The sequence below is a fragment of the Triturus cristatus genome, chromosome 1_1, assembly GCF_964204655.1.
Source record: "Triturus cristatus chromosome 1_1, aTriCri1.1, whole genome shotgun sequence".
Taxonomy (NCBI): domain Eukaryota; kingdom Metazoa; phylum Chordata; class Amphibia; order Caudata; family Salamandridae; genus Triturus; species Triturus cristatus.
The window spans coordinates 183,929,911-183,957,191 of NC_140579.1; the positions used below are offsets into that span (position 1 = coordinate 183,929,911).

Here is a 27,281-nt window from a genome sequence, read left to right on the forward strand (position 1 = left end):
GAGTCTGTCCTGCACACTCCACACCAGGCCATAAATGTGTTCCAGCACACAGCGTAAACAGACTTTGTGGAAAGGCACCTAGCAGCCAGGATAAGAACCCCAACTTTGGTTGGCAAACTAAACACGGTCAACTGCTGCTACAATCTCCACGCATGAACGTAAAGATTATGCAGGTTTGGTTGGAGAACCCTAACCTGTTTTGGTGATAAAAGAGCTTCCCAAAATTGAAGCCTAATCGGAGGGTAGATGCACATGCTAATCATTTCCGGGTACCACACTCTCCTGTCCTAATTCAGACACTAGCATGACTTGGACCCAGTCAATCCTGATCATCAGAATTAGGAGCCGGAGAGGCACAGGTGGGAGGACAAACAGGAGTCCCGTGGTCCACCCCAGGCAAAATGCATCTCATAGGGAAGAGAGGAAACTCCACAGTACAAAATCTTGGACACTGCATGTTCTTAGCATTGGTGAAAATATCTAGCCAGGGTTCTCCCCACTGTCAGTAGACTCCCAGTGCCACCTCCGATGTAGCTGCCATTCGTGATCCGTCATGTACCTCTGCTTGAGCTCTTCCGCCCTGGAGTTCATTGAGCCCACCAGGTGGTTCATAATCCTTGAAATGCTCTGACATTCCAACCACCTCCACAGGTATAGAGTCTCCAATAACAGGACCCCAGTCCTCCCTGCTTGTTGCAGTACCACATGGTGGTGGGGTTGCTGTGATGACCTGTACCAGCCTCCCCATGATGGACGATAGAAAGGCCTTCAATGCCAAACAAATGGCCGGCAAATTCAACTGACCGATATTAAAGCGGTTTTCCACCTGAGACCAGAGCCCTCTGATCTCCACCTCTGCCAGATGCTCTCCCCAACCCATCAATGATGTTTCTGTCACCCAATCAGCTCTGGGTAGGAAAGGAAGATAAGTCTGAGCAGGTCAGGTTGCAGTTGAGAAGCCACCACTGTAGATCTTGAGCAGAGTCCTACAAAACTTCAATGTCATCCGATAGGTTTTCTTGGTGCTGGGCCCACTGAGTCTTTAGGTCCTACTGCAGAGTCAGCATATAGCATGTGGTGAAGTGGACAAGTAGGATCGGTGAAGCCAACAGGCCAGGTAGCCTCAGAACTACTCTTACCAAGCTCTAGCATTGACGCTGAAACATCAGGATCATAGCACCAAATGTCCTGGACTCATTGCAACAGAGGAAAGTCCCTGAACTGAAAAGTGTTCGAGAGAGCTCATATTAAAGGATGTCTATGCGAAGGAGTCAGGTGTGACTTAGGCTCATTGATCGAGAAGCCCAACAATTACAGGAGGATCGCCTTCATCTGGAGGTGGTCAATGACTGACTGAAGAATTTGTCTTCAGCAGCCAGTTGTCGAGGTAGAGAAAAACAGGTATCCTCAACCTCCAAAGATGGGCAGCACCACCGCCAACTCTTTTGAAAAAACACATGAGGCAATGGTAAGGGTAAGGGGGAACATGACAAACTAAAAATGCTCTTAGCGATTCCACATGGGAGGGGCACTTGGAAGATCAGTACCTACCCCTGTCGACTGCAAGTTGCCTGTCTGTACCTTGTCCCGACCCGAGGATGGTGGGGTCCTGCCTATATGCCAAAAGTCTGAAGTAGTCTCAGAAGGGCTGAAACAGATGAGGAAAACATCTGGCAGGGGTCGAAAGGCCCAGTGACTATGCTGTGGTCTGGCTTACCTTGAAGCATTGTAGGGCAGACTCAGCTTTCTTGTCAAATAGGAGGGATCCATCAAAAGGCATTTCCATAAGAGATGCCTGCACATCTGAAGAAAAACCTGTCTCGCATGCATGTGTGGCAATGGAGCAGCACATTGTTGACGACTGCTTGCCCCATGCAATTGGCAGTGTCCAAACCAGCTAGAATGTCATATTTAGCTGCATATCAAAATCACACTAAGGATCCAAGGGAGAAATCCCAAATGAGAACGCATCACTACCTAAAAATACATACAACTCACAAAAAATACGTTCTCCAAGGAAATGGGGGTTTATTGTCTGGTAAGGAAAGGTATTCCTTTATAAGGATGAGAACCCTCACTCACCCAAGGGTGGCATGCTTCATCATGGGGCTCTCTCCTCACACCAGGGCAGCAAGGTCCCAGATGTGGGCTATGACTCTCCAGCAAACGGAGTAGGTGGAGAGGATCTGAGGTGTTTTGAAAGGGGGATGCCAGTGAGAGCTGTGAGTGAGGGACAGAGCGCAAAACAAAACCAGTGAAAGGTTAAAACTATCTCAGGGAACCCAATCTTTTTATTCAATGGTATCCTTGGATAGGATTAAAAACCAAGAGGACTGGGGGTCCAAAGCAAATATACCCCCTTAGTGGTCAACATGTTTCTGCCTCTAACAGACTCCAGACGGAGTTCTTAGGCATTCTTCAGGACCACAAAAAGTATTCGAGTCACTCTGCATTGAATAAATAAAATCCAAAATTAATTGATAAATCCGATGGATATGGTGGTCGTGATTCTATGAAGTCACAAAACTGATGGGTGATTAATACACCATCTCCATCTGAAGGATGCTCTCACCAGGACCCCCGAAGACAAAGCACACTCAGACTAAGATACCGTTTCAATAGCCGAGTTGGCCGTGGGGTACCATATGGCTCAAGAGGTAACATATCTACCCCCAACAACTGTGGGATCAACTCCTTAGTCAGGGATCTTGAGCAAGATCGAGTGGCATGTTGATGCCCTTGCGGCTTAGCGAGTAGTGGTTTGGGGTCCAGTCCTGCATTGCCTTCTTATGTAGACCCTTTGATTTGGGCTTCGACTGCAAAGCAGACCAGTCACGGAATCGGCTTTGAAAACAGGAATGGTTCTGCACCCTCGACTTACATAGGGGCCAGGACTTATGAGAGCTTTGCTTCACGGTCCCAGATCGCCTTCAGGTGTATGAAGGCACACTAATCACACGACTTGAAAGTTGTGCCCCTAGTCCAAACATCTAAGGCCTATCTTGTGCAGGTCCAACACCATCTGTTTACAACAGTCATGGAATGGTTTGAGCCCTATAGTTTTAAGTTGGGACAATGTTCCCTTGCACACTGGAATTCAGTTTGAAAATCTAATTAAACTGACAAAAGAGGGTGGTGCTTCGGATCCGCATTCGAAGGTGTGTGGAAAGAAAGGAACTGAGGTCGGCACATGGGGGCGACGCTTTTACGCTGCTCCGCTTCGTCACTTCCGGGTTGCAACAAAGCCAACACAGAGCCACACGGCTGCACCTAGTGATGCGTGGGAGCACTGCTCTGAAATCTTCTGGATCCATCTGGCGCCAGGGAATTTTCTAAAGGTGAGGAATCTGCAGATAGAAGTATCTATCAGAAATCACAACCTTTTAGCCCTTTGAAGCCCACCAACACTTTTTTCCTAAAGAAGATCTCTCAAACACTACTGAAAGGATTTATATCCAATTTCCAAAGGACACTATTCGGAGGAAAGTTCTAGTTTAAGGTCATCTTTTGCTGCAGTAGAGAGCTAAAATTTCAGTAGGATCAAGAACGAGCACCGCTTTTTCGCCCTCAACTTATTTACCTGGACGAATCTGCATTAAACTTGATATGCCAAAATCTTGCCAAGTGCTATATGCTAGATTTTGTACAGATTTGTTGAACTGCACCACAGTTATAAGGAAATCAAACAAGCATTTGCAATGCATTAGGTCTCGCATTTACGCGAGTTTGAGCTATTGACATTGCAAATAACAATGCCTATTGGCATTGTCATTTACAATGCCAATAGCTTTAACTCGTGTAACTGCGAGACCTATTGCATTGCAAATGCTTGTTAGTGTAAGTAGCATGCATAGCTGGAGACCAGAGCTGGACTGAATCAATGAATGAAAAGCCTAAACCAACGTTGTAATGTGTTGGAAAAATACCACTTTAGTACCATCAAAGGGACCTATGGCAGATAGAGGCCAGTGCTAGCACGAGTTACGCAAGAAGTTACTTTATCAACACGTTGCATCAGTCCCTTCAAGGGTACTCGAAAAAGCAAGTGAAGATGCCTGTCAAACAAGACAAGCAGGAAGTGGGATAAGGGAGGGGGTGGCAAATGGCGTGTACATTTCGGGGGCGCTTTGATGTTCGCAGTGGCCGCGCGGCTCACTGCGAACATCAAAGCGCCCGCGAAATGTACACGCAGGCTGCCAAATGGTGCACGAGCACATGCACTGTGTGAAAGTGATCGCGATCGCGATCAAACATCAAAGCGGCCGTGCGGCCCGCGAAAGTGAAAGCAAATGAGTGCTTTCAGGCCTCCAAATGGTGCGCGCACCCGGCCGGCGCACATGCACTGTATTTGGAGGCCTGAAAGCACTCGTTTGCACTTCCAGACCCCCATTTACAAAAGCTCTCGCGAGAGCAGCGCTAAAGCGCTGTCTCAGGCGAGACCTAAAAAGGTATTTTAAACAGAAAGCCCTAGGTGTATTTCTTTTCCCTAGTGTACATATTAGCCTCACCCAAAATTGTCTGCATATTCTGTCTTAGTGCATATTCCTGTTTTCATCTATGCAATTGTCTCTCTGACAAATGACAATGTACTCCCTATCTCAGTGTGTTCCTTGCCACCTGTGTGTTCTCTGTCCCACTGTCAATGTGTTTCCTATCGCACTGATGATATAATTCCCTCTCCCAACTTTAGAATTTTCTGTTCCTCAATATCACGGTTTCTAATCCACTCTACTTCTCTCCTTGTCCTAGTGGCTATAGTTCTAAACTGACGGTACATCACCATGTCCTTGTCTTCCTACCTCATTTGCAGTGATGTCCAGGTCGTTTCTGAAACGTGATCTATCTACTGGTGGTCCCTCAGTGTTTGTGTCCTGCTGACCCCTATCCTTTTACACTCAGTTGTATTATTATTTTTTTTATTCTCATTAATTTTTGTGCAACGTGTCAGCTACCTGTTCACCGGAAAGTATTTTGTCACTGAAAGACGTGTTCAAAACATGAACTTGCTTCTCTAGCTTAAGCTGGTAAATCCTAAACTAGAAGTGCTCCAGGATGTCATTTCTGTGGTTATTGTAATTGTTTTGCTGATAACATGAAAGAGATCATCAACCATATCCACTACCTGCAGTCTGAATATGCGTTTCGCCTCTACAATAGCCACCCACGTTTTTGCTGTTAGTGCTTTGGGTGACATGCAGTCAATATGTCTATCTTCTCCTACTATCCTGCTTAATTAAGCTGCCAAGAGTACTCTAAAATTGGCTGCCCCACATACCTTCTACGTCCCTTCAAGTTAACCCCCATGGTTGATAGACTAATTCTGAATATATTGATGACTGTTTTGAAATGACTGTTATGGCTATTGATTGGGTTGTGAGACATTGATGATTTTTTTTCTTTAAATCAGAGGCATGGGTACTCCCTTTCCCCAATTTAGGAATCATAAAACATGTTCTGGACTCGGGCAGAGTAAACAGTTTGTCGGCAAGCTCTGCTCCTGCTACCAAGGCTATTAGAGCCCAGTGCTTTTTTAATGGCATGAGTTTGAAAGGTGTTTTGGGGGAAATTCTCTCAATCAACCCATATCCTAACATATGCCCTGTTGGACTTGGCCCTTCTGGCAGGTTCACCCCTGGACTTTTTGGCTTTTTATTGGTGATTGTTTGGTCTCTGCGCACTTTCCCTGTGTCCCAGGGTAAGGTGCGTGCTCTGAGTGCATGTGGTGAGATAGGCCTGCCCTCCCATAGGAATGCATGGGGAATGTATGTGTCCCTAGTAGTTCCTGATGCGTGGGGTGTGCAGGCCCGAGTTTGGTATGTGCGGACTCGTGGGAGTGAATGCTGCGCGATGATGTGTGCGGCGTGCATGTACCTAGTGTGGAAGTGCCACTTCTAGAAGTGGGCACTTCTGTGTGCGGTGTGTCTGTCGCGTGATTGGCTGGTCGTGTCATGTGACGGGCTAGGGATTCCCCAGTGTCAGGATGAGTCACCCAGTGGTGAATGGGGAGATCAGCAGCTAGATGGGTGGGAGGAGTCCACCTGGGTCCTGAATAGGACAGGGTTTTCCAAACACAATGCTGGCCCCGCCCCCTGTGGTGCGACTGACGACCCTAGCCCTGCCAGTGAATAGAGTGAGGGGCTGAGCACATCAAGGGTGCTCCCCAACCAGCTGCGACTGGTTTTCCCCCTCACCCTGAACCCAGAACAAAGGGTTTGCCTGTATAAAAATGGGGCTGTGTCCCCACAGAAACTGTTCTCTGCCAGGATCCACTTGAAGGGGGCCTGCTGCTGCTGGGCGCCAGGAGAGACCGCCACTGGGGACTGCCTCCCTGTTGGAGGGCCCTGTGAGCTGGCCCCTGGGCCCAGTCCTTGCCCCTGCCCTTGCAAGACTTTATTGCTGAACTTTCCTTTGCTTATAGCGCCTGGGAGCGCTTTCTGGGCTTCTGGTAGCGCTGGGAGCGCTGTTCTGCTATCTAGCGCTGTGAGCGCTGGGATCCTGCAAGCCGGTGCCCACCCGGCATTTCCCCCGTGCGGCGCCAATCCTGAAATCCCCTGGCAGGTGCCCACCCTGCCAGGGACCTTGCCGTGTTCGTTGGCGGGTGCCCACCCCGCTTATAACGTAATATTTGCGGGAGCCTACCCCGCGTTATTGCCGCCATACAGATTGTTTATCTTACGGCGGGTGCTCACCCCGCCGTATATCACGTTTTACTTGAGGGAGCCCACCCCTCATTTCCGCCGTAGAGAGAATCACCACCGCGGCCCCGGGGGAAGCCCAGGAAGTCAGGCGGCCGAGGGCGGGCCTCCGGGACACCCAGGACCGGAAGTAGGAGGGCGGGAGCCTACCCCGCCTCCCACCGAGGACTCGCGTTGTGGTTGCAAGCCCCGGAGCCGGCAGGAGCCTACCCTGCGCCCCGGGGTACTGGGGAGAGTCACGAGGACGGCCGGAGCGGGAGCAGAGGGGGGCGCGAGGCACATTGTCGGTGCCTGCCCCCTCCGTGTCGAGAAGCAGCCCCAGAGTCCGCCGGCACCAGAAAGAGCCGAACGGAGACGACGCGGGAGTCCCCCAAGCAGCCGGTGAGTGTCTAGAGGGCTGGGGGGACTCCGCGCATGTGCAGGGGGTGCAGGCAGCCGTGCTCACGAGCCCCGTGAGGCTCCAACAGTGTCACCTTGCTTCTTTCGAGTCCCCCGATCGGGACTCCAACGTTGGGGGCACTCTTGTGCTCAGAGCGCCCAGAGCGCTCCAACGAACGGGGGCATTTCTCTTTGAGCCCATCGAGGCTCCACCTTACGGAGGCATTCCTTCTCAGTTACGAGCGGCCCCGGAAGGCAGTGGGCCGCTCCAACGAAGGAGCACATTGCTTGTAGAGCCTGCGAGGCTCTGGGGGCATTTCTTTTGTGACTGAGTGGCCCCAGATGGCAGCGGGCCACTCCCACCTTGCCCCACAGTGACGTTCAGAGCCACGAAGGCTCTAGGGGGCATTTTGTACAGCTAGAGCCCAGGAGAGGCTCCACGTGAGTACTACATATTTGTTTAGGAAGGCACAGTGGTGCCCCAGCATTTCTCCAGTTGCCCAGCACTTAGTGGGCAACTGCCACGTTTAGGTGGTGCTTTGTGCGCGCTGGGTTGCGCAGCCTGCGCCGGCGCGCCCTGACTTGCTGGACACAGGGCGTCCTTACCCCTCCACGGCCAGTTGGCCTAGGGACTGCCACAGTGGTGGCTGATGTGAGTTTTGGCGCCATTGTTCCTTTCCTGCACCTCTGAATGTGTTTATGCGTCATGTGCTTTGCTTTACACCTCTGAATGTTATGCATCATGTGTTTATGTGCTTAGACCCCTACAGGTATTGTGATACTTAGGTGGTTGTTTTCTCCCTAACACAGGTGGTGCTAGTGAGGTCCTGATTCCCTGCGCAATGTTTTTCTAAAGGTGGTTAGGGTTGCGTAGGTGGTACTTACCTGATGCTAGTGTGATGACGCTGAGGTCATTATTGTACCAGTAGTGACTGGTTGTGTGCTAGGTGTAATTTTGTGCAACAGTAATTTTATTTCCTATGTTCCAAGTGCTATGTTCTAAGAGTGCTAATTCCGGACAGCGGTCCATGTGGCCCTGTCCCCTGTACATATAATCCCTTGTAAATTCTGCCCGTGCCTGCTGGCACATTGTAGAGTGTGTGTTTTTATCTAATGTGTTGTGTATAATACAAAGGCTATTTTTATAGAATACCTTGTGTGGAGTTTCCTTTGTGGTGGGCCTTGGGTGTTGTTGCTGGGTGCGCGCGCAAACGCTTTACACATCGCCTCAGAGATAAGCCTGACTGCTCGTGCCAAGCTACCAAGGGGGTGAGCAGGGGTTATCTTTGGCGTGTAACTTCCTTGCCCTGACTAGAGAGGTGGTTTCTGCCTGACTTTGGCGCAAGCCTTAGCCAACCAGAAATCCCATTTCTAACATTGGTGATCAGCGGTGGGATTTGGACTTGCGTTTGCGCTGTACCGCAGCGGCAACTGGCCGCACTACAAAACTCTGCATTTAGATAAATCACATGGTATAGGGATTATTGTTTTAAAATTGTTTTTAATTGTCATTTCTTTGGAAATGTGTTTTTGTGCACTGTGAGTTAGGTGTCCCTAGCTCGGGAGGGTAGATCATCCCCCTTAGTGCATATTGTGATTCTGGATTCACCAGAGGGTGGGATCCAGTGGTGGCAGCGTAATAGTGTCCTGTACATTGTCCCCCGCCCTGCGCCCAGAGTTGGTACCTGTGTCACGTGGTGGTCAGGTTGAGGAATCAGGGGTGGTAGAAACTGCCTTACCAGTCCGAGGGGAGGGTTGTGTGTGTGGATGAATGGTGTGTGGCACTAGGCAAGTGAGTGTGAGTTCTCTGGGTTAGAGAGCTTGCTGAATCTTTTTGTGAATTGTGTGCTCCTGTGTGAAACTCAGACCCCTAGGTTCCCTGTATAATTGTTACCATAACGTCCGCCAGAATGGAGCCTGCTTGTGATCCCTATGAGCTAGCTTGGCGCCAGAGGCAGGAGTTAGAAAGGTACTGTACAGAGGAAGAGTCAGAAGAGGAGGTAGAGGATGACAATACCTGGACGCCAGTAGAGAGTGAGGACCCCATAGGTAGGGCGTCCCTTGCTGGGTCCAGCGTAGGAGGCAGCGCCTCATCCCTTTCCCTGTCCCCAGAGGAGTGGGAAGATAGGAGGAAAGAAAGGGAGCACCAGCTGGCGTTAGAGAAGCTCAGGTTAGAGCATGCTCAGGCTATGGCGCAGCTGGAGGCCAGGAAGCAACAGCGAGAGACTGAGTGGGTCTTGGCGCGGGAGAGGGTAGAGGAGGCTGAGAGGGCCTCCACCAGAGGCAAAGTAGCTCTGGAGGGTAGACTATCCCCTGCGCGCAGTTTTAATTTTCTGGACTCCCCAGGGAGGGTTGAGTCCAGTGGTAGTAGCGATGTAGATTCCAGTGTAGGAAATCCCAGTCCCAGTTCCCCCAGTCTGGTACCTGTTCCCCAGGAGGAGGAGTTAAGGTTGAAATTCAGGGGCAGTAGGAAACTGTCTCACCAGACTTGGGAGGAGTTTGTGGATGGATGTGAGGATGCAATGTTTGATTGGATTTCCACAGCAAGTGATTTTGATATACTGTGTAATCTGGTTCTCAAAGAACTCCTGCTCAGTTGTTGTGTGCCGGGGCTGCGCCAACACCTGTTGGGGTGTGGATTGTCTGAGCCATTTGAACTTGCGGAGGAAGCAGAGCGCTGGGAAAGGGCTAGAGGTTCTCTAGAGTCATTAGGGAGTGACTCCAAAAGTAGTGGGTCAGGTATCTTCCAGCCTAGCGTGGTGGAAGAGGCTCAGTGTAGCCCAGCTAGGTCCCAGGATAGCGAGGAGGGTGTAGGGGCTCACTGCCTGGCTCAGTGGAGCAGGAGTGAGAGGGTGACCGAGGGTCCCCTGACGTACGAAACCCTGCCTCAGGACTTGGATGGTTCCATGAGGGAACACCAAGTTGGGGACCTAGGCTGTCCTGTTAGCCCATTTGAGGGAGATCTCCTGGTGAGTAGAGGACCTGGAGCACCTGTAACCAGGGCTCCTGTGGTTCTAGAGTCTGGCAGTACCGCTCCGGTAGGGAGGGTACAGGAGTCCAGTGTGAGGAGTGATTGGGGGATGAGTTTCCCAGTGGAAGAGCCTGTGGGTCAGGGACTACCCAGTTGGGCTAGGATCCCGTGTAGTGACCAGGGTGGCACCACTTCTGTTCTGGGGGATCTCCGCGCACTGTCAGGTGGACAGGGGACGGGAGATCAGCGCCAGACAGACAGTCGCTTGACGTATGTGTCCTTTGATAGCCTCAGGGGGATGGAGTGGAAATCCCCAGAAGTCCTGGAGTGCCAGGCAATTATTCCACCAAAGGTTCTAGGCCGGAGGTTGGAAGGCCAGGTTCGGGATCAGCCTGACCTGAAGGGTGGGACGTCTGTAACCAGCGTCCCGACCAATTCTTCTTCCAGAGGTACCGCCCCAGTTGGTAGGGAGCAGGGCTCTGGAAGGGGGTGCAGAGGGTGGGAGAGCCCACCTCTGCCCCCGGTACAACCTGAGGGGTTAAACCCTGGGTTGGGATGGCGTTCTAGGTGTACCCCTCGCCAGAGGAGGAGGAACCCTAGGAGAAGAGGTAGGGGGAGGAGAGCCTTCCCTGAGACTCCTGGTCCGCCTGAGGGTGTAGACCCTAGGCTGGAGAACCAGTGGCAGTCTAGTCCTGTCTTTCCGAGAGGAAGAGTGGAGAATGGCCGCTATGTGCCAGGGGTTACTACCCCCCACTCTGTGGTTAGGCAAAGACCAGTGGCACCTGGGTGGCCTAGGGCCTGGTCTTGGCCGCGGACAGCTTGGGAGTACCAGTGGGGTAGCCCAGTTGGTCCAGACAGTGGTGTTAAAAAGAATTCCATGGGTTCACCGTGGCGTAGAACCGGAGGGTGTCCATGCAGTTGCGGGCCCGCGTCCGTGTTCTATCGCCCCAAGCAGGGAAGTCCATCACGGTGGTGATTGGTCTGCCCTGCGTTTTGGCTGGAAGGGGGTTGTGTTGGACTTGGCCCTTCTGGCAGGTTCACCCCTGGACTTTTTGGCTTTTTATTGGTGATTGTTTGGTCTCTGCGCACTTTCCCTGTGTCCCAGGGTAAGGTGCGTGCTCTGAGTGCATGTGGTGAGATAGGCCTGCCCTCCCATAGGAATGCATGGGGAATGTATGTGTCCCTAGTAGTTCCTGATGCGTGGGGTGTGCAGGCCCGAGTTTGGTATGTGCGGACTCGTGGGAGTGAATGCTGCGCGATGATGTGTGCGGCGTGCATGTACCTAGTGTGGAAGTGCCACTTCTAGAAGTGGGCACTTCTGTGTGCGGTGTGTCTGTCGCGTGATTGGCTGGTCGTGTCATGTGACGGGCTAGGGATTCCCCAGTGTCAGGATGAGTCACCCAGTGGTGAATGGGGAGATCAGCAGCTAGATGGGTGGGAGGAGTCCACCTGGGTCCTGAATAGGACAGGGTTTTCCAAACACAATGCTGGCCCCGCCCCCTGTGGTGCGACTGACGACCCTAGCCCTGCCAGTGAATAGAGTGAGGGGCTGAGCACATCAAGGGTGCTCCCCAACCAGCTGCGACTGGTTTTCCCCCTCACCCTGAACCCAGAACAAAGGGTTTGCCTGTATAAAAATGGGGCTGTGTCCCCACAGAAACTGTTCTCTGCCAGGATCCACTTGAAGGGGGCCTGCTGCTGCTGGGCGCCAGGAGAGACCGCCACTGGGGACTGCCTCCCTGTTGGAGGGCCCTGTGAGCTGGCCCCTGGGCCCAGTCCTTGCCCCTGCCCTTGCAAGACTTTATTGCTGAACTTTCCTTTGCTTATAGCGCCTGGGAGCGCTTTCTGGGCTTCTGGTAGCGCTGGGAGCGCTGTTCTGCTATCTAGCGCTGTGAGCGCTGGGATCCTGCAAGCCGGTGCCCACCCGGCATTTCCCCCGTGCGGCGCCAATCCTGAAATCCCCTGGCAGGTGCCCACCCTGCCAGGGACCTTGCCGTGTTCGTTGGCGGGTGCCCACCCCGCTTATAACGTAATATTTGCGGGAGCCTACCCCGCGTTATTGCCGCCATACAGATTGTTTATCTTACGGCGGGTGCTCACCCCGCCGTATATCACGTTTTACTTGAGGGAGCCCACCCCTCATTTCCGCCGTAGAGAGAATCACCACCGCGGCCCCGGGGGAAGCCCAGGAAGTCAGGCGGCCGAGGGCGGGCCTCCGGGACACCCAGGACCGGAAGTAGGAGGGCGGGAGCCTACCCCGCCTCCCACCGAGGACTCGCGTTGTGGTTGCAAGCCCCGGAGCCGGCAGGAGCCTACCCTGCGCCCCGGGGTACTGGGGAGAGTCACGAGGACGGCCGGAGCGGGAGCAGAGGGGGGCGCGAGGCACATTGTCGGTGCCTGCCCCCTCCGTGTCGAGAAGCAGCCCCAGAGTCCGCCGGCACCAGAAAGAGCCGAACGGAGACGACGCGGGAGTCCCCCAAGCAGCCGGTGAGTGTCTAGAGGGCTGGGGGGACTCCGCGCATGTGCAGGGGGTGCAGGCAGCCGTGCTCACGAGCCCCGTGAGGCTCCAACAGTGTCACCTTGCTTCTTTCGAGTCCCCCGATCGGGACTCCAACGTTGGGGGCACTCTTGTGCTCAGAGCGCCCAGAGCGCTCCAACGAACGGGGGCATTTCTCTTTGAGCCCATCGAGGCTCCACCTTACGGAGGCATTCCTTCTCAGTTACGAGCGGCCCCGGAAGGCAGTGGGCCGCTCCAACGAAGGAGCACATTGCTTGTAGAGCCTGCGAGGCTCTGGGGGCATTTCTTTTGTGACTGAGTGGCCCCAGATGGCAGCGGGCCACTCCCACCTTGCCCCACAGTGACGTTCAGAGCCACGAAGGCTCTAGGGGGCATTTTGTACAGCTAGAGCCCAGGAGAGGCTCCACGTGAGTACTACATATTTGTTTAGGAAGGCACAGTGGTGCCCCAGCATTTCTCCAGTTGCCCAGCACTTAGTGGGCAACTGCCACGTTTAGGTGGTGCTTTGTGCGCGCTGGGTTGCGCAGCCTGCGCCGGCGCGCCCTGACTTGCTGGACACAGGGCGTCCTTACCCCTCCACGGCCAGTTGGCCTAGGGACTGCCACAGTGGTGGCTGATGTGAGTTTTGGCGCCATTGTTCCTTTCCTGCACCTCTGAATGTGTTTATGCGTCATGTGCTTTGCTTTACACCTCTGAATGTTATGCATCATGTGTTTATGTGCTTAGACCCCTACAGGTATTGTGATACTTAGGTGGTTGTTTTCTCCCTAACACAGGTGGTGCTAGTGAGGTCCTGATTCCCTGCGCAATGTTTTTCTAAAGGTGGTTAGGGTTGCGTAGGTGGTACTTACCTGATGCTAGTGTGATGACGCTGAGGTCATTATTGTACCAGTAGTGACTGGTTGTGTGCTAGGTGTAATTTTGTGCAACAGTAATTTTATTTCCTATGTTCCAAGTGCTATGTTCTAAGAGTGCTAATTCCGGACAGCGGTCCATGTGGCCCTGTCCCCTGTACATATAATCCCTTGTAAATTCTGCCCGTGCCTGCTGGCACATTGTAGAGTGTGTGTTTTTATCTAATGTGTTGTGTATAATACAAAGGCTATTTTTATAGAATACCTTGTGTGGAGTTTCCTTTGTGGTGGGCCTTGGGTGTTGTTGCTGGGTGCGCGCGCAAACGCTTTACACATCGCCTCAGAGATAAGCCTGACTGCTCGTGCCAAGCTACCAAGGGGGTGAGCAGGGGTTATCTTTGGCGTGTAACTTCCTTGCCCTGACTAGAGAGGTGGTTTCTGCCTGACTTTGGCGCAAGCCTTAGCCAACCAGAAATCCCATTTCTAACATGCCCCAAGATTCAAAATGTGGAAACTTTGTTTAATTACCCCGTCCTTTGATCCTCAACAACAAGACATAAATCATTGCCGCCACCAACTAAGACATAAATCATTGCCGCCACCAACTAAGACATAAATCATTGCCGCCACCAACTAAGACATAAATCATTGCCGCCACCAACTAAGACTGGCCGAACATATCACTCCTTTTCATCCCTACGAACTACAAATTCTCTTTAGTTCTTATCTCCCTCCCCCAGAATGAAATATTGAAATGCCCCACACATCATCCTCTCCTGTGGTATCAGAGGAAACTTCCAGTAATTCAACAGAAAAGAGCAGGAACCATTTACACCCCAAGTCCCATGAATTTATTACACCATTACTGATCAACCTTCACTAGCCACCAGTTCTTCAGAGTATACAATTTAAGGCCCTTTTACACCCCCCCCCCACACCTCCCCGTCTGCCACTGGGGGCAAAAGTACATTTATGACAACAACAAAAACACAAATACACACATTCATGTTGTACAGAATTCATATTCAAATACCGACTAATTCCCAGAATCAAAAAAACAACTTCAGAGGCAAGACTTTCCACTTTTTGCACTCAAGTACTGGAACACCGTCCCAGATTACATAAAGCACACTGACTGCCATATAACGTTTACAAAAAAACACAAGCAAGGATCCTCCTCTAAAATACTCAACTTCACAATCACAAATACTCATGCTTTCTGATGCCTCCATTGCATAAGTCTTCTGTCACCTTGCCCCAACGTGGCACCTGCTCTGAATATGCTGCAGTGACGAGCAGAATGTTAGTCCCCCCCTCTAAACAATACAATATAGTACAGTCTACAGAGGTCACACGCAGTAGTCACTCACCAGCAAGAGTGCTGAACTCACCTCCTTGATCTTTGGGTCCTTCAGGCACCTGAATGAAGCTAGATGTGTCCGCTGAATCTCGGGCCCTAGGTAAATTTAAACTAGGGAGAACTTTGGTGGGAAATGTCTGTTCCACAGTGGAAGCCTAAAATGAAAGAATTCGAAGGTCAGAAATATCATTATCAACTGCTTGGGGGGGCTTCCTTTCATGGTTTGGAGAGGCTCTGTTTTTCTGCATCCTCTGTTACTAGTAAGCTGTGCTGCTGGAGGCACTGCCCTTCATACCTTGACATGATACATGTTGTGCACCTAGCATGGAGTTTGTTATACTGCTTGAGAGATGGCTTTCATACCCTGAACATTCCACATTGTCTGTATCCCACATGGTGTTAGAGATACTGCATGACTTTACTTTTTACCCTGCAAATCCTTCCCCCCTCATCCTTTTTTCTTCAAGAGCTTGTGCCTCATTAGGTACAGGCTGTTGCCTTACCACTAGCAGGAGTCGCTCCACGCACTCAGAGACCACGTTGTGAATGTGCGTCAGGTGAAAGCGCAGGTTGGGCCGCCCCATGAGCTGTTCCTGACAGAGGGGACAGCGGAACTTGTGCTGCACTGCATGCTGAGAGATGGTGTGGCTGCGCACTTGCTCTGCAGTTGGGCTGACAAAACTGCAGTAAGGGCAGCAGAAGACCTGTAAAAAGAAGACAGGCTGAGAGGCCACTCATTCACTGATCGCTAGTCTAGCAACACCCACAACTTTGGAGTCACTGACACCAATTCGTGCCCGTGTCAAACGATCTGAACACATATTTCTGTTACATTACACTAAAGCACACCACTGACGTCACAAGCACTTTCAAATATCTGATGTTACATGATACTAACGCACCTTGATGTCACAACAGTAACAAATGCTGTTGCACGATAATAATGCATGCCTCTCAAGTCACATTATACTAATGAACATCTCGCCACATAACACACAACTGGTATGTGCCCGCCAACCGAGGCCACTGACTTCACATACTGTTGAATGCTGAAGTTTAGAAGCAACTCATTCACTCCTCTTACGTTACACAACATTAAGGCACACCCTTAATGGCAAACAACATTAACACACACCTCTGAAGAAGTTGGATTATGATGTAGTTCTTTCACTACACAGAACTACTACATTAGGCCCAGGACTAAGGCACATACCGGGTATCACAAAACTGCATAACTGCGACATCACAACACTAGCATCACTTTCATGTCACTAGATACTAACAAATTCCTCTTGCATGTTTTTCATCTCACATGACACTAGGACAAACCCCGGCACATGATCCTACAGCGTGCCTCAAATACCACAGGATACTAAAACACCCCTTTAATTTTGCAACACTAACAGACGCCTCTGACACTGCCCTACACTCCCGATGTGGCACGTAACGCAGACATGAATTAAGCCACAACTAATGGGAAGATTTCTGTGCCAAGGCCATAAGAGAAGCGGTCAGTCTAAAAAGAGAATAAAGTGGGACGGAAAACCTGAAGGTCGAGGGCAGAAGTGGATCCACTGGATCCAGGGGTCTGTGAAATTCGGATCAACAGTAACCAGCCATGACTATAGTATCAGCACTGGGCTCATTACCAACATCACTGTACCCAAATACCTCAAATACACAACAACCAACACTACAGACTGACCTTCAATGCACCACCTCAAGGCATAAGCCATCGGCAGTTATGTTACTGATTTATAAATAGTTTTGCCAACCCAAATAATTTTTCAGTGCTGAAGTCAATCAATCAATATATTTATTCAGTCAAATACAAGACTATAAAAGCACATAAAAAGAGACACAGCAAAATCACAGCATATTAAAACGTAAACTCAAGTATTAATATACACACCTATAACCCGGTAGCCAATAAATGACTTAATGATGCATATTTTTTCTTTAAACTCCGCGCCTGGGTTATGAAATTTTAAACTACAATACAGATCATAGAGGATTCAAAGCTTTATTAAAAACAAAAAAAAGTCAAGCCCTCTTAGTATGTACTAAAAGGTTTCCCACTAACGATAGGGCGGAGGAACCGGAGCGGTTGATCCAGCTGAGAGGCGTGGGCTTGTCAACTGTGATCAACTGTGTCAACTGTGATGTTGATGAGGTTAGTGAAGATGGGGTCCAGGAGATGACCAACGGCATGAGGGAGGTCGTTCAATCACTGGGTGAGTCCGAGGCCCTCCAGGAGGTTGTGTCGGGGGTTGGTGAAGTCCTCCAGGTGGTAGGTAGATTGCCGAGTAGGGCAAAGAAGCTGGAGTCAAATACCAGAAGGGTCACGAAGTCCATAAAGGTGTTTACGAAACTGGTGCACAGTCCAGGAGGTCGATAGGTGAAGGCACCGCCCAGAGTTGAGTTGCTAGACATAAGCAATTTCTAGGACAGGGGTCCATACTGTAGCCGGTGTCTGCAGGAATGGTGGGCGGTGGACGTTCTCTTTGAAAATGATGGCTGAGTCCTCCACTCGGTCTGCCGGCTCTATCCTGATTTACGAACTTATAGCACGCAGAGGGGTGGGAGGGGGATTATCATTGTGGTGATGTCAGGGGCCGAAGACTGGTTCAGCCAGGTTTTGTTCAGTACAGCAGGTTTAGTAAGAGGTCAAGCAAGAGGTCCCAAACTTTAGGTGAGGAGGAGACAGGACTGGAAAGGTTGGGAGCTATGTTGGGTGTTTGGTTGTGTGTATAGGGAGGAGAGGGTGTGTGGGAGAGAGGGAGTGTGGGGTGGGTAGAAAAGACAGGTGGCGCAGGAGAACGCACCTTTGGTGCAGGCCTTGGAGGCCCGTCAGCAGCACTGGGTGACACGACCAGGTTTGAGGGCATGAAGGACTATAGTGGTGTAGCATCTTGAGGTGCGGTGGGTAAGAGAAGGACCAGGGGCCCTGAAGTTCGGTGCCAGTAGGGAGCAGATGGGCCATGATGGGCATGCCTTTAGTGCATCCACACTTTCGCCGCCATTAAGTTGGGAGTGGGCGGGGCAGGATTCCAGGAGCGGTGGATGGACCTACAGCAGGTAGCCAAAAGGGAGCAGGATGGGAAAAAAGACACTGGGGGAAAGGGTGCAGCAGAAACAAAGGCAACTAGCATTGGTAATGCATCGTTTCCCCTATGTAATGAGTAAACAGCTGTTTCCATCAATCATCGTCTGGGAGAAGGCAAGAGCTCCCTGACAGATAACACGGAAATGAAGAGGATGCGGCGCAGTGGCCAGAGCTGCTGACTCGAGAGCTAGGAATCCCTATTCGAGTCGCGGCAGTGCCATGCAACATCCTTTGATTCTATGCAAATCACTTAATCTCTCCTGTTGATAAACTGTTCTATAAATATGCTGCTATAGTAAAAGGCAAAACTTTTTACCAAAATGGATGTTAACAGTATTTCGGCAGCGAGAAGAGAAGCAGACAAGGAATAAGCATTGATAAATGCAGAAAAAAATGCTAAAGCCAATAGAAATGAAGGAAAGGTAAGTGTCACACATAGGAACGAATGAGAAGCCAGGAAAGAGAGGAGGTGGGATGTAAGTTCCTTTTACATTTATATGAAAAACAATAGATTTCTCACGCACATCGCAAGCACTGTGAAGGCGAAACCTAAAAAGGAGGCAGAAAGCGAAGTGAAGAGTCAAAAGGAGGCACAAAAAATGCAGAGAAATACAAAGAAAAATGAGATGAGAGAGAAAGGCTGAGGAGTGAGTAAGCGGCCACAGATCAAAGTCAAAATCAGTCTGGGACGGTCAGACAGAAAAGTACCTCACATGGAGATGGGCATGCACCCATGCCCTGAAGGCCCCACCTGTAATATCAGGATCCCTAATGCTGATTTTTGTTGTCATGGGCAAACATGGAACATGTGTGCGCACCATGACATAGGTCTGTCTCCCGATGTGGTCTTTTTGGAACGGGGGGGGGGACCCAAAGCGTTATCCTCGTAGTGGTGAAAGGCTACTGCTTTTACCAGGAGCTAAATAGCACAGGTGCGGTGGTGGAATCATACTGTGTAGTTATCAATAGGAGTGAAAAGATCCTTTTTACCTGTTACTGGAGTGAGGCGAACAAGCTCCACTGATGTGTGCTTAACTCACCTGTGGCCTACACTGGGTTAGTGCGTAGTGCAGTTTGTGTGCAGTGCACATTTTCTGGGTGTAGCTGTGCCTGCTAGTGGTAAAATACAATGCTGTGCAGTGCGTGTATATTATATGCCGTGCTGGGTGTAAGTCTGCCTGTGAATGGTATAATACATGAAGGATATTGTGCTGTGCAGTGCGTGTATGCATGTGCGCCTGTGAATGGTACAATATATTGAAGACTCTGGATTCCATTTTAGGAGAGCCATCGCTGATTGGAGGAACATGAGAATAGGAGGTAGAGGAATTCCCGCAGACAGATTTGTGGATTGCTGCATACCTGTAAGCTGGGTGGAATACACTGAAAGAAGGGAGAGCCAGGCTCTTCATTACACTTTAAAGGAAGCTCTTTGATTCAGAGAGAGGTTATTGGGAAGGGGTCTGGGCGCTTCTTAGGAAGGAGATGGGTCTGACATGAGAATCATAAAGAGCAGGGCTGCGGCCCTGGGTTAACCTTTTGATACAGATCCCTGTGGCGAACATCTAGGTGTGAACCTCTGGTCACTCCCATGTCCTGTGTTGTAAGGCTATCAGATTGGGAGCTGCTCCTGCTGTGACAGACTGCTTTCTGGAAGAAGGGCAGTACAGACTAGAGTGTACTTCCAAAAGAAGTAGACTCCCAACATAAACTTCAAAGACTCTGAATCACACAGTCCTTGTGTGGAGCTAAGTAGGTGACTCCGTATGCCAGGTAGGGCTGCCGTGAAGGGTGCTGCCGTGTCAATTGGCAGTAGCCCATGTGCGGAGCCAAGTCGGCGCCCCCTTATGCCAGGTGGGGCTGCCGAGAAGATTGCTGCTATGCTGATTGGGCCATATAACCTATGTACAGAGGAGGAATAAACACCTGTATGCCAGGGGGTGCTACCAGGACTTAGGAAAGAGTGTGGGTTGGCAGATACCATCAGAAAAGGAAAGAGGCTGCAGTGACAACCAGAGCGAGCCCAAGCCGCGACGGAGGACCAGCACCAGGAATGTCGTCCCCTCCCCCACCACACTAACTATGGGGAGGATCCCAAGGACCTTACCAACATCAAAGGAACATCGAAAACCTTCCAGCCACTGCAGGACTGTGTGTGAGGAACTCTGGGCCACCTGACCGCAGCCTTTCCGGGCAGCATGTGAAAGACTTACTGGAGCCAGCCACTGCAGTTTCGGACTACTAGTGGAGATTAACCCGAATCTTGCCAAAAGTGAATGGGTAAAAACGACTACCACTATAGAGAGGGGAGTGAGACTAACGCAGACTCGCCTATGAAACACTAAAGCCCTTACCTCGGGGGAGTGTGGGTATTGTTTGTGAATAAAGCAAACACACACTCACCCCCAGTCACAGATTTTGGGTTGAATCCATCATTCTTTAGCTCACTTTGCCACCCCAGTTCAGACACAGCTTTATGCAAACCAATCTTGACCCTGTGCTTCATGGGAACAGTCCAGCCCGAACTGCCAAGCCATGTCTTCCCTGAACCGGAAACAAGCATCCTGGGACCGGTTTCGGGCTAACAGCCCTCATCAGCCAGGCTAGCTTGAATCCAGTGGCAAAGTGAGCAAGGGACCCACGTCTGGGCATACCCAGCCATCTTAGGGCAAACAAAGCAAACACAAGGAGATCAATCAATCAATCAAGTATTTGTAAAGCGCACTACTTGCCCGTTAGGGTCTCAAGGCGCTGAGGGGTAGGGGAATGCTGCTACTGTTCGAGAAGCCAGGTCTTGAGGAGTCTTCTGAAGGTCAGTAGGTCCTGGGTCTGCCATAGGCAGATTGGGAGGGTGTTCCATGTCTTGGCAGCGAGGTGGGAGTATGATCTGTCGCTGGCGGTCACTCTTTGGATACGGGGGACAGTGGTGAGGGCGAGGTCGGCGGAGTGCAGCTGGCGGGTGGGGGTGTAGAAGCTGAGTCGGCTGTTGAGGTATGCTGGTCTGGTGTTGTAGAGTGCTTTGTGTGTGTGGGTGAGGAGCGTGAAGGTTATCCTCTTGTTGACGGGGAGCCAGTGCAGGTCCCTCAGGTGGGGTGTGATGTGGCTGTGGCAAGGGATGTCAAGGATCAGGCATGCAGAGGCATTCTGGATGCGTTGGAGCCGTTTCAGGAGTTTGGACAGAGTGCTGCAACTTTTCAAACACTCACCCCCAGTCACAGATCTGGGTTGAATCCATCATCATTCTTTAGCACACTTTGCCACCCCAGTTCAGACACAGCTATATGCAAATCAGTCTTGACCCTGTGCCTCATGGGAACAGTCCAGCTGAACTCCTGAGCCATGTCTTCCCTGGACCGAAAACATGCATCCTGGGACCGGTTTCAGGCTAACAGCCTGGCTAGCTTGAATCCAGTGGCAAAGTGAGCAAGGGACCCACGTCTGGGCATACCTTGCCAACTTAGGGCGAACAAAGCAAACACAAGCAAATGATGGACAGAGTGGTGAAACTTTTCAAACACTCACCCCCCAGTCACAGATCTGGGTTGAATCCCTCATCATTCTTTCCCATGAGGCACAGGGTCAATACTGATTTGCATATAGCGGGGTCTGAACTGGGGTGGCAAAGTGTGCTAAAGAATGATGATGGATTCAACCCAGATCCGTGACTGGGGGTGAGTGTCTGAAAAGTTTCGGCGCTCTGTCCATCCATCGATGATGGTTGTGTGTGGTTGTGTGTGTGTGTGGTTGTGTGTGGTTGTGTGTGTGGTTGTGTGTGTGTGGTTGTGTGTGTCTGGTTGTGTGTGTGGTTGTGTGTGTGTGGTTGTGGTTGTGTATGTGGTTGTGTGTGTGTGTGGTTTGTGACTGGGGTGAGTGTCTGAAAAGTTTCAGCGCTCCGTCCATCACCTCCTTGTGTTTGCTTTATTGTTTGTGAATGTCATATTTTACTTTGCGTTTGTATACAAATACTTTTTTTCTCATAAAGCCAAGTTATTTGACTGAACAATCACGTTCCTATGCCTCCCCCTTCCCTGAAATGCCTTTGGCTGCTCAATCCACTGAGAGTCAAATGCTGAAGGGTTACTTATCACAGTTGTTAAAGAAACATAGGACGGATCCCGGGACATTCAAAGTAAACTGACTCAACCTCCAAGATTGGGCCCCTTAGCTTCTGCTAACCCTATGGCCCACAGAACGGGGCTCTAACAGAGAAAGAGCAAACAGAGTGAATAAGCATTGGCATAGCCAATAGGTCTCGCTTTTGGGACCTTCTAAGTATTTACTTATGCAGCACAATATCCTTGGTGCAACCACATCAACTGTTGCGTGGCTAAACACATATAAGGTCCCAAAGGCGAGACCTATTGGCTATGCCAATGCTTGGTGTGGTTATGTGTGTGGTTGTGTGTGCGGTTGTGGGTGTGTGCGGTTGTGTGGGGTTGTGTTTGGTTGTGGGAGGGTGTGGTTGTGGGTGGGTGTGGTTGTGGGTGTGTTTGGTTGTGGGTGTGTGTGGTTGTGGGTGTGTGTGGTTGTGTGGTTGTGTGCATGGGTGTGTGTGGTTGGTGTGTGTGGTTAGTGTGTGTGGTTGGTGTGTGGTGGTGTGTGTGGTGTGGGTGTGTGTGGTGGAGTGTGTGGTGGTGTGTGTGGTGTGGGTGTGTGTGGGTGTGTGTGTGTGGTTGTGTGTGTGTGGTTGTGGTTGGTGTGTGTGGTTGTGTGTGGTTGTGTGTGTTTGTGGGTGTGTGTGGTTGTGTGCGTGGGTGTGTGTGGTTGGTGTGTGTGGTTGGTGTGTGGTGGTGTGTGTGGTATGGGTGTGTGTGGTTATGTGTGGTTGTGTGTGTGTGGTTGTGGGTGTGGTTGTGTGTGTGTGGTTATGTGTGTGTGTGGTTGGTGTGTGTGGTTGTGTGTGGTTGTGGGTGTTTGTGGGTGTGTGTGGTTGTGGGTGGTTGTGTGTGGTTGTGTGTTGTGGTTGGGTGTGGTTGTGGTTGTGCGTGGTTGTGTGTGGTTATGGTTGTGTGTGGTTGTGTGTGTGTGTGCAGGTGTGTGCAGTTGCATGTGGTTGTGTGCGGTTGTGTGCGGTATGTGGTTATATGTGTGGTTGTGTGTGGTTGTGGGTGTGTGCGGTTGCGTGTGGGTGTGTGTGTGTGGTTGTGTATGTGGTGTGTGGTTATGTGGTTGTTTGGTTGTGGTGTGTGTGGTTGTGGTGTGGCTGGGTGTGGTGTGGCTGGGTGTTGTGTGTGTGTGGTTGCGTGTGGTTGTGGTTGCGTGTGGTTGTGGTTGAGTGTGGTTGTGTGTGTGGTTGTGTCGTGGCTGGGTATGTGGTGTGTGGTTGTGTGTGTGTGGTTGTGTGGTTGGTGTGTGTGGTTGGGTGTGTGTGGTTGGGTGTGGTTGTGGTTGGGTGTGGTTGGGTGTGGGTATGGTTGTGTGTGGGTGTGGTTGTGTGTGGTTGTGGTTGTGTGTGGTTGTGTGTGTGGTTGTGGGTGTTGGTGGTTGTGGGTGTGTGGTTGTGGTGTGTGTGGTTGTGGTGTGTGTGGTTGTGTGTGTGGTTATGGTTGTGTGTGGTGGTTGTGGGTGTGTGTGGTTGTGGGTGTGGTTGGTTTGGGTTGTGTGTGTGGTTGGGTGTGGTTGTGTGTGTGTGGTTGTGTGTGTGTGCGTGGCTGTGTGTGTGGTTGTGTGTGTGTGGTTGTGTGTGTGTGGTTGTGTGTGTGTTGTTGTGGTTGTGTGTGTGTGGTTGTGTGTGGGGTTGTGTGTGGTTGTGTGTGGTTGTGTGTGTGGTTGTGGGTGTGTGGGTGGTTGGTTGTAGTTGGGGTTGGGTGTGGTTGTGTGTGTGTGGTTGTGTGTGTGGTTGTTGTGTGTAGAGGTTGTGTGTGTGGTGGTGGTTGTGTGTGTGGTGGTGGTTGTGTGTGTGGTTGTGTATGGTTGTGTGTGTGGTTGTGTGTGTGGTTGTGTTTGTGTGGTTGTGTGTGTGGTTGTGTGTGGTGGTTGTGTGTGGTTGTGGTTGTGTGTGTGGTTGTGTGTGTGGTTGTGTGCGTGTGTGGTTGTGTGTGTGGTTGTGTGTGTGGTTGTGTGTGGTGGTTGTGTGTGGTGGCGGTTGTGTGTGTGTGGTTGTGTGCTTGGTTGTGTGTGTGATTGTGGTTGTGTGTGGATGTGGTTGTGTGTGTGGTTGTGTGCTTGGTTGTGTGTGTGGTTGTGTGTGTGCTTGTGTGTGTGCTTGGTTGTGTGTGTGGTGTGGTTGTGTGTGTGGTTGTGTGGTTGTGTGTGTGGTTGTGGGTGTGTGTGGTTGTGGTGTGTGTGGTTGTGGTGTGGTTGTGGCTGAGTGTGGTTGTGGCTGGGTGTTGTGGTTGGGTGTGGGTGTGGGCGGTTGTGGGTGGTTGCATGTGGTTGTGTGTGTGGTTGCGTGTGGTTGTGGTTGTGTGTGTGGTTGGGTGTGGTTGTGTGTGTGGTGTGTGGTTGTGTGTGTGGTGTGTGGTTATGTGGTTGGTGTGTGTGGTTGGTGTGTGTAGTTGTGGTTGGGTGTGGTTGTGGCTGGGTGTGGTTGTGGTTGTGTGTGGTAGTGGTTGTGTGTGGTTGTGTGAGTGTGTTTGCGGTTGTGTGTGTGGTTATGGTTCTGTGTGGTGGTTGTGTATGGTGGTTGAGTGTGGTTGTGTGTGTGTGTGGTTGTGTGTGTGTGGTTATGTGTTATTGTGTGTGTGGTTGTGTGTGGTTGTGGTGTGTGGTTGTGGGTGTGGTTGTGTGTGTGGTTGTGTGTGGTTGTGTGTCTGGTGGTTGTGTGTGTGGTGGTTGTGTGTGTGGTGGTGGTTGTGTGTGTGGTGGTGGTTGTGTGTGGTTGTGTGTGTGGTTGTGTGTGGTTGTGTGCATGGTTGTGCGTGTGGTTGTGCGTGGTTGTGTGTGTGTGGTTGTGTGTGTGGTTGTGTGTGTGGTTGTGTGTGTGGTTGTGTGTGTGTGGTTGTATATGGTTGTGTGTGGTTGTGTGTGTGGTTGTGTGTGTGGTTGTGTGTGGTTATGTGTGTTTGGTTGGTTGTGTGTGTGGGTGGTTGTGTGTGTGTGGGTGGTTGTGGTTGTGTGTGTGGGTGGTTGTGTGTGTGGTTGTGGGGCAGTGGTTGTGTGTGGTGGTTGTGTGTGTGTGTGGATGTGGCTGTGTGCTTGTGTGTGTGGTTGTGTGTGTGTGGTTGTGTGTGGTTGTGGTTGTGTGTGGTGGTTGTGTGTATGTGGTTGTGTGTGGTTGTGTGTGTGTGGTTGTGTGTGGTTGTGTGTGTGGTTGTGTGTGTGGTTGTGGTTGTGTGTGGTTATGGTTGTGTGGTTGTGGTTGTGTGAGTGGTTATGTGTGTGTGGTTTTGGGTGTGTGTGGTTGTGTGTGTGTGTGGTTGTGTGTGTGGTTGTGGGGCTGTGGTTGTGTGTGGTGGTTGTGTGTGTGGTTGTGTGTGTGTGGATGTGGCTGTGTGGTTGTGTGTGTGTGGTTGTGTGTGTGCTTGGTTGTGTGTATGGTTGTGTGTGTGCGGTTGTGTGTGTGTGGTTGTGTGTGTGTGGTTGTGTGTGGTTATGGTTGTGTGTGTGGTTGTGTGTGTGTGTGGTTGTGTGTGTGTGGTTGTGTGTGTGTGGTTTTGGGTGTGTGTGGTTGTGTGTGAGTGTTTGTGTGTGTGGTTGTTAGAAGGCGACCTCAGAGGGGCCCGGAGGGGGCCCTGACTACCCTGAGACCCACCCTTGAGGTATCGTAGCCGGGCACTGGCGGGAGACTCCTCAGGGGAGGAACCTCGTATCTAGGATCGCACACTCGGCACCACACGACAGAGAGACACCACACGAGGAGTTCTTAAGAGCAAATCTTTATCAGATCGGAGTGGTAGGATCTTTATGATCAGCAAGGCAAAATATATACAAGTAGAGCGCGGGCTCACCAAGTCTTGGAGGGGGGATAGGAGGTAGCGGGACAGTCTTTGGGGGTATGGATCAAATGCAGGATCGTACCCGGCGCACAGCTCACAATCCTCGAGCTGGGGGATACGCTTGTCGTCGTGGGGTCCGGCGGGACCAAGAGAGTCTGTGGGAGCCGCGAGTTACTCAGCAGGGCTCGAGCGCGAGTTCGGAGCTCTTACGATCTTCAGGGAGCCGCGAGTCACTCAGCAGGGCTCAAGCACGAGTTCGGAGGTCTTACGATCTTCAGGGAGCCGCGAGTCACTCAGCAGGGCTCAAGCACAAGTTCGGGGGTCTTACGATCTTCAGGGAGCCGCGAGTCACTCAGCAGGGCTCAGGCACAAGTTCGGGGGTCTTACGATCTTCAGGGAGCCGCGAGTCACTCAGCAGGGCTCAGGCACAAGTTCGGAGGTTTGACGATCTTCAGGGAGCCGCGAGTCACTCAGCAGGGCTCAGGTGTTTCCAAGGCGAATCTGCCGGACAGTCCCAGAGCACCCCTTGTTATAAGGCGACTCCTCTTTGATGTCCGGAGTCTGTGCAGGCAGGGGTCTTGTCACCTGGGGGTCGCTTGTTGGGGGTTTCCTGCCATTGTCCTTTGATCCTTTCAGGGCCGGGTCGGGAGGAGCCCCAGACACCCAGCAGGCATGGAGCCAGCCCTTGGGGAGGCCGGCGGGTCGATCGAAACCCACCTTCCCAGGGAAGCGCAGAGGTGTGATGGAAACTGCTCCTCCCTTTCTCATCCCAAGGGGAGCGCGATGTCCTCCAGCCGGAGTGGCGCCTAATGGCCAGGGTCGCGCTGGGGCCGGGCGGCCATCTTGGTGCATGAAGTGGGCACGCGGGCCCGGGGTGGCCGAAGGAGGAAGGCCACGGACGGGGGAAGTCCGGGTCGGGTGTGTGTGTTCTGGTGGGAAGGATCGGCTAGGCCGTGGGCTCGGGGCTGGTGTGAGGTGCAGGGGTCAGGTCTGACTATGTTACGAGGGCCGGGTCTAACACGCGTCCCCCCCAGCTGAAAGCCGTAGAGAACTACCCATCTTCTTGGGGGTTCTCTTCGCTGAGGCGGAAGAATCGGGAGAGGCCATCGGCGTTGGCGTGGTCCGTACCAGGGCGATGTTCCACGGTGAAATCCATCCCCTGGAGGGAGATTGACCACCGCAGAAGCTTGGGGTTTTCTCCTCGCATCTGCATGAGCCATCGCAAGGGGCGATGGTCGCTTTGGACCCTGAAATGGGTCCCGAACAGGTAAGGGCGTAGTTTCTTGAGGGCCCAGACTACGGCGAACGCCTCGCGCTCGATGGTACTCCATCTCTGTTCCCGGGGCAACAGCCTTCGGCTGAGGAAGGCCACGGGCTGGTCTAGACCCTGGTCATTTACCTGGGAGAGGACTGCCCCGATGCCATGCTCGGAGGCATCAGTTTGTACCACAAACTCTTTGGAGTAGTCGGGGGCCTGGAGGACGGGGGCCGTACACATGGCCGTTTTCAGGGCATTGAACGC

General features: G+C 51.6%; 1 protein-coding gene across 1 annotated transcript in view; it reads right to left on the reverse strand.

Moving 5' to 3' along the window:
- Nucleotides 1-27,281, reverse strand: part of LOC146869950 (zinc finger homeobox protein 2-like) — a 1,750,357-nt gene that overhangs the window by 1,062,090 nt on the left and 660,986 nt on the right. Inside the window, exons 12-13 of the mRNA XM_085640777.1 lie at nt 15,280-15,480; nt 14,808-14,931 (exon numbers count right to left, since the gene is read on the reverse strand). Coding sequence (XP_085496903.1) covers nt 14,808-14,931; nt 15,280-15,480 — 325 coding nt within the window. The remainder of the gene's footprint in view (nt 1-14,807; nt 14,932-15,279; nt 15,481-27,281) is intronic.